This window comes from Chiloscyllium plagiosum, chromosome 11 (assembly GCF_004010195.1).
Source record: "Chiloscyllium plagiosum isolate BGI_BamShark_2017 chromosome 11, ASM401019v2, whole genome shotgun sequence".
In the NCBI taxonomy this organism is placed as follows: domain Eukaryota; kingdom Metazoa; phylum Chordata; class Chondrichthyes; order Orectolobiformes; family Hemiscylliidae; genus Chiloscyllium; species Chiloscyllium plagiosum.
The window spans coordinates 62,330,608-62,343,508 of NC_057720.1; the positions used below are offsets into that span (position 1 = coordinate 62,330,608).

At 39.4% G+C, this 12,901-nt stretch overlaps 1 protein-coding gene across 1 annotated transcript in view; it reads right to left on the minus strand.

Moving 5' to 3' along the window:
• The window catches only part of LOC122554461 (laminin subunit gamma-1-like), a 70,561-nt gene that overhangs the window by 41,243 nt on the left and 16,417 nt on the right, over positions 1 to 12,901 (minus strand). The window contains exons 2-5 of the mRNA XM_043699528.1: positions 6,751 to 6,939; positions 3,708 to 3,828; positions 1,311 to 1,409; positions 38 to 174 (exon numbers count right to left, since the gene is read on the minus strand). Of these exons, the coding sequence (XP_043555463.1) occupies positions 38 to 174; positions 1,311 to 1,409; positions 3,708 to 3,828; positions 6,751 to 6,939 (546 nt within the window). The remainder of the gene's footprint in view (positions 1 to 37; positions 175 to 1,310; positions 1,410 to 3,707; positions 3,829 to 6,750; positions 6,940 to 12,901) is intronic.

The following is a 12,901-nucleotide window of genomic DNA, read 5'->3' on the forward strand; positions in this document are numbered from 1 at the left end:
TGACACTTCAGTTCATTGGGGCAAGTTGCTGCTATACCTGAATCGAAGGTAGAGGTTATGCACGCCTTCGTATATCCATCTTCCACCTTGCAGATGGACGAATGCCCAAAGCAGAAACATGCCGAGCATCCCATGGGGTTGTCTGGATGAAGGTTGTAATAACCTGGCTTGCACCTATGGGGGAGAATCAGTTAAAGAATAATGAGGATTTTTCCCTTCTGTTTTGCCCAGAGGGTACTGATACAATACTCAGATACAAATCCTTTAACTGACGTTGGGGTGGAAATAGCTATCCTGATGGTCATCCTACAAACATGAACTGAGAGAGTGATTGTTAACAATCTAAACAATTTGCTGTGCGTCACAGTCAAACCTTTTTCAGACCAATAACTCTGTGTTTTCAACACAGGTCAGGTCTTCTCAAAACTCAAAACTCAAATGGCCAAAAGTCCAGGGGAGGACAAAGGAAACACTTCAAAGGAACTCATAAACTTTGCTTTATGTGCATCAGTATGTGAGGAGCCGACGAAAACTTGTCAAGCAAGCACCATGTTTTGATTCACAACATTTTATTGATGAAGCAAAGAAAAGGAAGTGAATTCTGCACCCCAGATCCCACTAGCTTTTGGACATCATGCCCCCCTCTCTGTGCCCAGGGATCCATGTGTTGAGAATCAGCCTGTTCAGTACATGAAGACCCACAGATAAAGCTGGTGACCTTGAGTTGGCATTAGCCTTGAACTGAGGGAAAGCTGACAAAGATACAGTGGCAATCCTGTTAGTTCTGGCACTTCTCTTTGCTCTTCCCACTCCAGGCAGCTTTATCCACAAAACCTAGATAGTCTGCCCTATAAAATATAAATAACTTTAGCTGCCAAGTATCAGTCAGGGTGAAGGGCATAATTTTTATCTTCACAGATATGTTCTGGGCATTTAGTATCCAAATGTTTTCTTTCAATGCCCTCCATTAAAAATTAAATCTGAATAAACATGCAAAGACATGGTTAGTTTAAACCAGAAATAACAATTAAATATAAAGTTTATAAAAGGCGCTATAGTTTAGAAAATGCACCTATAGGTGCAAGATCACGGAAAGAATGACTGAAATTACAGAGAATAAGACATGCAGTTTAAAACCGATAATTGGTAACACTAACTGGTTTAAAATGCTTCAAGCTCTACTAATATCTAAGTACCTTTGGTACTCCAAAGTAATACATTTATTAGTACAACTTCAATCATAGTGTTAAAATAGCTATAATCCTGAACCAGACATGTTGATTTCAATATTATTGTTATAAAACACTTACCGGTTACAGTTGGTCCCTTCCACATTATATTTACAGGTGCATCTTCCTGTTTCAACATCACAGATCTCGGTAACACCAGCCATATTACATGTACAGCGTCTGTGAATACCAAATACAATTTCATAATTAATGGTAAACTGTATACCAAGCAGTGATTCACTTCAGAGGGACATTAAAGAAGTGCAGGTGACAAATATTTTCCCTCCAATTTCTTCCCATCTTATCTGGAAGGCATTAACCCTCATTTAAATATAATTCCATACTTGTTCTTTCTGCTAGATCACAGATTATCTTTTATAATGAAGACGTTCATCTTATGCCTGTGTGTCTTTTTATTTGTCCTTGTCTAGGCTTTGAGCACACTTGAAACAGTGGTGAGCTGCCTCTTGACAACTCAGTTACTTACATTATTGTGGATCTGAAGTTGCATTAAGGTCAGAACATTTTTCTGCCCCTAAAGTACATCAGTAAAACAAATCAGTTTTTACAGCAATCTAGTGATTTCTAATGAATGTTAATGAGAGTAATATTTTAGTCCAGATTTATTAATTTCATCTAAATTACACCGGCTGTTATAGTTGGAATCTAAACTCATTTCTCCAGGACATCAGTCTAGGCCTCTGATTACCAGCTTTGTATTGACATTGTGCTACCATTCCCCCAAAAGATCTACTTTGTGACATATCATACATTGGCAAAATCTACAAACAGATCCCACCACCAGGGATATATTTCCCTCCCCATCCCTATCCGCTTTCTGTAAAGACCGTTCCATCCATGACTACCTGGTCAGGTCCACGCTCCCCTACAACCCACCCTCCTGTCCTGGCACCTTCCCCTGCCACTGCAGGAATTGCAAATCCTGCACCCACACCTCCTCCCTCACCTCCATCCAAGGCCCTAAAGGAGCCTTCCACACCCATCAAAGTTTTACCTGCACATCCACCAATGTCATTTATTGTATCCGTTGCTCCCGATGCGGTCTCCTTTGCACTGGGGAGATTGGACGCCTCCTCACAGAGTGTTTCAGGGAACAGTTCCAGGACACCAGCACCAAACAACCACACCGCCCCGTGGCCCAACACTTCAACTCACCATCCCACTCTGCCGAGGACATGTAGGTCCTGGGCCTCCTCCACTGCCACTCCCTCACCACCCGACACCTGGAGGAAGAACGCCTCATCTTCCGCCTCGGAACACTTCAACCCCAGGTCATCAATGTAGACTTCACCAGTTTCCTTATTTCCCTGCCTTATTCCTGATGAAGGACTTTTGCCTGAAACCTTGACTCTCCTGCTCTTCAGATGCTGCCTGACCTGCTATGCTTTTCCAGCACTACTCTAATCTAGCCTCTGATCTCCAGCATCTGCAGTCCTCACATTTACCTATATATTGGGAAAGTACATGGTTTTGTGGCCATACATGGGATTATACTGGCTGGCTAATGTACACCAAAAACAATGACACTGCCTTTTTTTAAAATTCATTCATGGGATTAGGGCATAAGTGACTGGGGGCATTTATTACTCAGTGGGTAATTAAGAGTCAAACACATTGCTGTGGGTCTGGAGTCACATGTAAGCCAGACCAGGTAAGGAAGGCAGTCTCCTTCCCTGAAGGACTTTAGTGAGCCAGATGGGCTTTTTTGACAATCAACAATGTATTCATGGTCATCATATTAGACCCTTAATTCCAATATTTATTGAATTTAAATTCCACCATCTGCTGTGGTGGGATTTGAACCCAGGTCCCCAGAACATTACTTGGATCCCTGGATTAACAATCCTGCAATAATACCACTAGGCTATTGCCTCCCCTCATTGACTCACTGACTTATTGAATAGCTTGTCTCTGCAACATAACATTTTGTTGAAATGCAGAGATGAAATTATAAAGTAGTTTCAGAGTCTTATAACATGCAAACAAAATAGACAACATTTCAGTCAAACAACAGACCCCTTAGAAAGTGCTGAGAAAACTCAACAGGTTTGACTGCATCTGTGAAGAGTGAAGCAAGAGTTAATGGCTTGAATCTGATGTGGCTCATTTTCAGAACAATTCCCTACTTATTAAGGACAGCCATTGCAGTCTCAAACTTTAACTCTGTTTCTCTCTCCACAGATGCTGCCAGAGCTGCTGAGTTTCTCCAGCACTTTCTGTTTATATTTCAGATTTGCAGCAATGGCAATATTTTGCCTTTGCTAGTAGATCCATCAACATCTCTACAGGGAAAACGCCTGCATGAAAATCAACACCCAAAGCACTGGCATGCCTTTGCTCTTTATAATATTGATCTTCCAAAATTTACAATTTCTACTAATCCAGCTTATGTAATATGTGATCAATATTCACTAAGGGAGAAAAAAAATGCTAGTCAGAAGTCATTGGGTCACTTACTTGCAACCAGTGCTTGATAATGAGTAAAACCCAGGCTGGCATTTATCACATTTGTCTCCAATCACACCTTCAGGTTTACACCTACATCGACCATACTCATCACAACTACTACCTGTTGAACCTGAAAACATTAAACAACAGCATTTTATGAAGGGAACAAAATGTGGTTTATATTCACTTTGTTCAATTGGCCACACTTTTATCTGTTTTACCTCCATCCGAGGATTTTAAGATCGTAATCCATTTTGATCTTCAGTACACTCCCCTCCCATACAGTAGAAATGTTGTTTTCTCATTTACTTTAATATTTCTTCCAAATTACTTAGATGAGTGCACAATGAAAAGCTTTGACAGAATGTGCTTTTTTTCAGCCCTACTCAAATTCTGTACTGCCTATGACTATTGAAAACATATTTTCATGTGGTCCTACATGCATACAAATATGGCATAGATTAACTTGGCACTGTATATTATGGCTAATTAGTAAAAGGCAAAGTTCCAAATTCGAGCCCTTGCATGAGGTTACAGTAAGACGAACATCATTACTGCCTTTGAATGATGTTATTTATTGTCAGCCTAAAAGTGGAATGGAGAATTAAAAACCAGTAAGGTAAAAATGGCTTTTGCCCGAAACGTTGATTTTGCTGAAGCTCCTCGGATGCTGCCTGAACTGCTGTGCTCTTCCAGCACCATTGATCCAGAATTAAAAACCAGTGCCTAATTCTGCCTTGCTCACGCTCACATGAAAATATCCAGTTGCCGCAATGAGTAGAATGCATTTATATAATTTATGCAAATACTTGTTTGTGAAGTTCCAATTTAAAACCATGTTTCACTGACAGTACTAATCTCTGACAGCACTTGTAAAATCCTGTACCACCATGTAAATAGTAAGCAGGAGTAAAAGGCAGGGTGGGTGCTGCTAGATGCAAAGCCTTGCAGGACAAAGATAAAATACTTAATGAGTAACTTTACTCTTCTCGTTTACGAAGGAAGTGGAAGCTGACAAAATATTGGTAAAAGCAGAGATGGGAGTTGCAATAAGTGGGCTGAAAATTAATAGGCAGAATGTCTTGGAAAGTTTGGCTATGCTCAGATGGACGAGTCACTCAGTGTGTTTGGGTTACATTCCAGGTTATTAGAGGAAGTGGGATGGAGATAATTGATTTGCTTGACATAATCTTACAATCTTCCCTCGATGTAAGGGAGGTACAACAGATTTAGAGGACAGTGAATATGATACTTCTATTCAACAACGGTGTAAGATCATTCTTAGAAACAGGAATTGACAGCTGAACAGCAGTGCCAGTTAAACAGAGAAGGTTGATGAAAGGAATGCAGTGGATGTTTTCTAAATGGAACTTTAAGGAAGTGTGTGATAAAATCCCATATAAGAGGCGAATTAAAAATATTGAGGATCATGGAATGAGAGGATCAGCACCACTGTGGATGCAGCATCCTGCTCTGCAGAGGAGTATTCTCCTCTTTACAAAAAAAGAGGATGCTGCCCAGGCATGGTGACAGAGGAGGAAACTCTATCATGAGAGGGGTCAAAATTAATTAAAGAAGATGCCTGGGATAGATTATTGGTATTTAAAGCTGACAAGGCAGCAGAACTGGGTGAGGTGCATATAAGGATTTTGAAGAAAGTGAGGATGGAAGTAAAGGAATTTGAGGGGAGATCTGATTGATGTGTAAGAGATTATGATAGTTTAAGTAAAGTAGACAAAGCTGTTTGTGCACTGATAGGATAAAGACTATGAGACACAGATGTAAGGCTTCCAGGAGATGCTACAGAGGGATATAAGGAAAAGTTTTTATGCAGTGAAGAATAATAATCTGAAACTAACTGCCTATGAGGATGGTGGAAGTAAGATAATTAATGATTTCAAAAGGAGATGATGAGGGCAGCTAAGGGAAATAAACTTACAGGGCTATGGGGGTGGAGGAGGAAAGTGAATGCGACTAACAAGATTTCTAGATAGAGCGCCTGTAGGATTTGATGGGCTGAAAGTCCTCCTTCTGTTCTATAATGTTTCTATCAGTCATAAGCCATGGCAGGTAGTGCTATGGGATGCTACCTATGCAATCAATATATGTCTCTCCACTGATACAATTAAGGAAGTCATGTGAACTTTGCAGGTAGCAGCCATGAAGACTGTCTGGCCCCAGGGAATCTATTCAGTCTGTACTATACTGCTTTGGAATTGTGCTATGCAAACAACTATTTTCTCCCAAATTATATGCGCCATTTCTCTTGTATTGGAATATATCATTTAACTGTAACTAACTATGAATGCAATGTTGTTCTTCTACCAGCTAGAAACATAAATATTTGTAGCTAATTGTATTTTACATTAATAAAGTCATTATGACAGTGCCTATCAAAAGGTGCAGTAATACATTAGCAATACAGGTCAAAGTTCACTCGACTGATGAAGTGCAAATATCTTTACTTGGGCTAAGGTTAGTTACTTTCTTGATATCATTTCATTTACAGGAAAATGAAAACAGACCCATGTAAAGTGTATCTGAATGTTTGACATCATATTCAGGTTTCACGTTTTAGCAAAATGAATGCAGGGAACTTGTAATTGCTTAAATCTGTCTCAAACAGACATATTTCACCAAAAGGTTGATATTAAATATGAAAGCTGAAAATGTGTTGCTGGAAAAGCGCAGCAGGTCAGGCAGCATCCAATGAACAGGAGAATCGACGTTTCGGGCATAAGCCCTTCTTCAGGCTTATGCCCGAAACGTCAATTCTCCTGTTCCTTGGATGCTGCCTGACCTGCTGCGCTTTTCCAGCAACACATTTTCAGCTCTGATCTCCAGCATCTGCAGCCCTCACTTTCTATTAAATATGAAAGGTAAGGAAAAGGGTCAAAAGCTCACTCTGAATCTTCTAAGGTTACATATAACAGTCTAAAGATGCAGTTCTTGAACTAATTGATCTTGGCCTTAATTCCATAAAGCTTTAAACACACAGCTCAAACAAGTCTAACATTACCACAGGGCATGCATTCTATTTCCATTAACTTACCCAGAGGGTTGCATCTGCAAGGCTGACAGTGTCCTCCTGGTCTCAGAGAGTAGTGATTTTCCTTACATTTCTCACAGTGTACTCCCTCTGTATTGCCGACACAATCTAAACACCGTGTACCACTTCCAGTCTGTTGGTATAGTATAGGATCCCACTCACAACGATAAGCCCTGCGATTACAGTTGCATTCTGTGGCATGACAATAAACAGCATGAAGAATGGTGTCCATCTAGACCATTAACATCACTGCTAATTGTATTTTACATTCATAAAGTCATTATGACAGTGCCCATCAAAAGGTGCAGCAACACATTAGCAATACAGGTCAAAATTCACTCGACTGATGAAGTGCAAATATCTTTATTTGGGCTAAGATTAGTTATTTTCTTGATATTATTTCAAATTTACTGTATCCTGTATAATAACTCTCATCAGGTCATATAACTTCATATAGGAAAGATTGCAATAGAATGTGTAACCTTTGACCGGTAATTCCACTGTATTATCAAATGATCTGGTACAAATTATTACATTGCCTAAGCATAAAAATATCATATGTAAGAAAATTAAAATTGCGACAAATTACAAGGAAACTCACAGCAGAAAACTCATAAAGTAATGAACTTTAAAAGATTATATTGAAAGGGAAAGACGGTGGTCACCATAACGCATGAAGAAAACCTCACACCGAAATGAATTGGTTTGGCATCAGCTCAACTCGACTTTCACGTATCATGTCCCAACATTTTATCACAGACCTCACAAACTCAGAATTATTCATATGAAATGGTTTAATATAATTTAAAATAGAATATTATACATTTAATTTTAGAAACTGCTATTTCTCTTGTATTAAGCTAAATATTCCTTTATTAAAATAATCAATGAATGCAATTTTTAAAAAAGAATGCACAGAGTTTACCTGCATGACAGTCAGTGCAGTTAAACAGTTATTAATTTTGGCCTCCATGTGACTTCAGACCCACAGTAATGTAGTTGACTCTTAACTGCCCTCTGGTCAATTAGATATGGGCAATAAATGCTGGCCTAGCCAGTGATATCCTCATCCAATGAATAAAAAACACAATTTCTTTATTACATCTGTTTCTATCAGGGCTCAAATCAATCAATTTCTATTCTGGTATTATTAGTGTCCATTCTATGATCAGTAATTCACTTTTTTTTGGTCCTTCAACAATATTACCAACAGATTTCCCACTTTAGTGCCAGTCATTTGAAAGAAAACACTCAGCACTGATCATCATACTGTGTGAGCTCTCTGATGGAGATCCTGCTCACCTTTTCTTCTGGCTGAGATCTATAGTGCTTCCTTGGTCTACTTGTCATAGAGGAAGACCATTTGGGAACTGATCTTCAACCATTCCAAATTATATCATTCAACTAGGCAGTGCTTACGGTCAGTTAATATCCTTCATACTAACAGACCAGTATTAATTCTTTTAGATTCTTAAACTCCTATACAATGGGTAAAAACAAAGACTGCAGATGCTGGGAACCAGAGTCTAGAATAGAGTGGTGCTGGAAAAGCACAGCAGGTCAGGCAGCATCTGAGGAGCAGGAAAATCGATGTTTCGGGCAAAAGTTCTTCATCATCTATTCCTGATTTTCCTGCTCCTCAGATGCTGCCTGACCTGCTGTGCTTTTCCAGCACCACTCTAATTTATACTCCTATACAATGGCCAGGGCAGACATACTGTGCAACATCCTTGGTGCAGTCTTGGGACAATTCTGTTCATGAAATAACTGCTTTACATTTAGAATATAATACAATAAGTGGACCGAACATTTTAGATTAAGGACATTTTAACACCGAATGAACTTGCACATGCGGGAAATCAGAAACAAAACCAGAAATTGCCAGAACAGTTCAGCAGGTCTGGCAGATCTGTGGAGAGAAATCAAAACTTCTGAGGAAAGTCTCTGGACCCGAAATGTTTAACTCTGATTTCTCTCCATAGACGGTGCCAGACCTGCTGAGCTTATACCAGCAATTTCTACTTTCAGTACTATTAAAAGTGCAGGGTTTTTTTTTAGTTTTCTAATTAACCTGTTCAGAGATGTCATTATACACCATTGGAGCAGGTGGGAATTGAACTCCACGGTCACCCAATCCCAGAGTAGGGAGACTACCACTGCACTAGTACAGATTACATCAGCAATACTCCAGAAGATGGCGGGGTCTATTTAATGTATATGGTAGTGCCCACAAGATGTCACTATTTCTCTTTCAAATCAGAAACTCATACACATTGAACCATCTCTCACTTTTTCTTGATTTGGAGATGCCGGTGTTGGACTGGGGTGTACAAAGTTAAAAATCACACATCACCAGGTTATAGTACAACAGGTTTAATTGGAAGCACACTAGCTTTCGGAGCGTCGCTCCTTCATCAGGTGGTAGTGGAACACTTTTTCTTGTGTTCCTTTTGTTAGTCACTTCCCACTTTATCCTTGCCTCTCCTGTAGGCGCTGCCTCATACCTGGATATAAATCTATACACAGCATCCAGCCTGCAGCTCCTGAACCATGCTGCAATTCTTCATGTGTAAATGGTGGTACTAATATCGGCAAGCTATTTGTTGTGAGAGACTCAAATCAAATCCCTGCCTTGCCATCAATTACGGGCCAATTATTTGTATATATTTACCACAATGGTAAATCACTTTATCTTCAACATCCAGACACATAATATATTAAATTCAATGGACTAAATCTTGCTTCTTCCTAAGGGCTTTTCTTTTAGTTTTAATGATCTGTCTTTTTTTAAGCGGTAACATACTCCACATTGGAGTGCGAAGTTCTGACTGACTTTGCTTCAATGCTTTTTTTTTATTCATTCACCAGATTTGGGTGTCACTGGTAAGAACGGTGTGTGTTGCCCATCACTAATTGTCCTTGAGAAGATACTTTATGTCAGGAGTTGATCAATAATTACCATTAATATAGCAGTTTTCACTTAGGCACATTATAAACATCTGAACTTATTGCAATGCATGGTGCCATGAGGTTTAACTCTTTACCTTGCTAGTTTCTTAATGGTATTTAAACTAAGATGAAATACCACTTTCCCCCTCCAACATGAATACCCCAGCATTCATTCACAGGGAAAACATTTGGATAAAAATTTTACTGTTCAAACTTTAACAAAATAAATAATAGTAGTTAACATTTTTAACCATTATAATGAGTCATTGGATCCAACTAATGTACAGTTAAACATTTTTCAGAACTGTGCAAATGATTTAAGTGATATATCATCTTTGAAACTTTGCTTGATGATAATTGCTGATCTATTATCCGTAGGCTCAGGAGATAATGATATCCCCAGTTTCTGAGTGATAGAATCACTCATAGATATTGTTGTAAGAAAATCATTTCCAACTTTGGATACAGAACTGGCTTGAAGGTAGAAGATAGAAGGTGGCGGTGGAATGGTATGCCACAAGGATCGGTGTTGGGTCCACTGCCTTTCATCATTTATGTAAGCGATTTGGATGTGGACACAGGAGGTATAGTTAGTAAGTTTGCAGATGACATTAAAATTGGAGGTGTAGTGGACAGCGAAGAAGAATACCTCAGAGTACAACAAGATCTTGATCAGATGGGCCAATAGGCCAAGGAGTGGCAGATGGAGTTTAATTTAGATAAATATAAGGTGCTGCATTTTGAAAAGGCAAATCAGGACAGGACTCATACACTTAATGGTAAGATCCTGGGGAATGTTGCTGAACAAAGAGACCTTGGAGTGCAGGTTCATAGTTCTTTGGAAGTTGAGTAGATAGAATAGTGAAGAAGGTGTTTTGTACGCTTTCCTTTATTAGTCAGAGAAATTGAGGAGAGGAGTTGTGAGGTCATGTTGTGGCTGTACAGGACATTGGCTAGGCCACAATTCGAATATTACGTGCAATACTGGTGTCTGTCCTATCAGAGGGATGTTGTGAAATTTGAAAGAGTTCAGAAAAGATTCACAAGGATCTTGCCAGGGGTTGGAGGGTTTGAGCAATGGGACTGTTTTCCCTGGAGTGTTGGAGGCTGAGGGGTGACCTTATGGAAGTTTATAAAATACTGAAGGGCATGGATCTGATAAATTGACAATTCCCTGGGGTCGGGGAGTCCAGAACGAGAAGGCATAGGTTTAAGGTGAGAGGGGGAAGATATGAAAGGGACCCAAGGGGCAATTTTTTTCATGCAGAGGGTGGTGTGTGCATGGAATGAGCTGCCAGGGGAAGTGGTGGAGGTTGGTACAATTACAACATTTAAAAGGCATCTAGATAGGTATATGAATAGGAAGGGTTTAGAAGGATATGGGCCAAGTGCTGGCAAATGGAACTAGATTAATTTAGGATTTCTGGTCAGCACAGATGAGTCGGAACAAAGGGTCTGTTTCTGTGTTGCCATGACTCTATGACTCTATAACTCTTTTTTCCTAATGACTGGACTGTTTGCAAGTTAAGTGTTGCACTGTTATATCTGTTAATGATTGAATTAGTAGTATTAATCATAGTTGTGATTTGTAGTTTAAAAGTTACAATAGTTCTGTTTTGCACTCGAACACTGTAATATTACTAAAGTGCCTGATTCTTTAATTATTATTTACGTAACACATCACTCTTCAAAGCTCAGTGACTAAATGTCATCATGTCAGCTGGAATCTGGATTTGGTATCTCAATTGACTTGGAAGTAATGCGTTTTGTAGTTTGTGATCTGGCTTTTATTGGAATGCAATCATGCAATATTTATTGAGCACCTCAATGAGACATGAGACAAGTACCTTATGGAACATAATAGAAATTGGACAAATCAGTTCATTAAATACAAGCATATACAGACACAAATAATGTTCATCAGTCTCAGAGCTCTAATTAATAATTAGCTTCATTTTCTACATCCACTGTTTCTCACTGTCAAACTTCAGAATAAATTGCCTGTCTTACGTTATTGATACTTGTCCTTTTGTAGTAAGTTAATAATTATTGAATTAAGGAAGCTGCATTCCGATACAGCTTTGCAGTTACCACTAAAAGAGATTGAAATTACCATGGAGGAGCATGGTAATTGTCATTTGGCAAAATCTTTTTAAATTGGTATCAGTTTTAATACAGGGCCCTAATGAATACAGGACCCTAATGTTATATTTTGTGCTGCAAAGAACCAATAATGAAAGCTCCCCATTCCTGGCTACGACTATTCCTAATTATTCTCTTCAATATTCTGACATGGTGGCAAAATAACTCAACATGAAGATTCTTTAGTTATTCTCAAATTCCAATGCCCTGCCATCTTCCTATTACACCATCAGGTCTCATGTCAACATTCTTCATGTCAACACACACTTCACATGTCACTTCACATCCTTGTACCAATGTAATGTTAGCCTGCAAAATGACTTAGTCATAATCATACAGATGTACAGCACAGAAAAAGACCCTTTGTTCCGACTCATCTGTGCTGACCAGAAATCCTAAATTAATCTAGTTCTCCCAACCCAATCTAGTCCCACCTGCCAGCACCTGTCACATATCCCTCAAACCCTTCCTATTCATATACCCATCCAAATGCCTCTTAAATGTTGCAATTGCAATTAGCCTCCACCACATCCTCTGGTACCTCATTCCATACACACACCACCCTCTGAGTGAAAAAGTTGCCCCTTAAGTCCCTTTTATATCTTTCCCCTGTCACCCTAAACCTATGCCCTCTAGTTCTGGACTCCCCGACCCCAGGGAAAAGACCAAAAGAGAAAATGCTGTAATATCTCAGCAGGTCTGGCGGCATCTGTGAGGAGAGAAAAGAGCTGACGTTTCTAGTCTAACTGACCCTTTGTCAAAGCTGCTTTTGTCAATTTGCTTTTATCCAGGGAAAAGACTTTGTCTATTTATCCTATCCATGCCTCTCATGATTTTATAAACCTCTATAAGGTCACCCCTCAGCCCCTGACCCTCCAGGGAAAACAGCCCTAGCCTATTCAACCTCTCCCCATAGCTCAAATCCTCCAACACTGGCAACATCCTTGTAAATCTTTTCTGAAACCTTTCAAGTTTCACAATATCTTTCAGATAGGAAGGAGACCAGAATCGCACGCAATATTCCAACAGTGGCCTAACCAATGTCCTGTACAGCTGCAACATG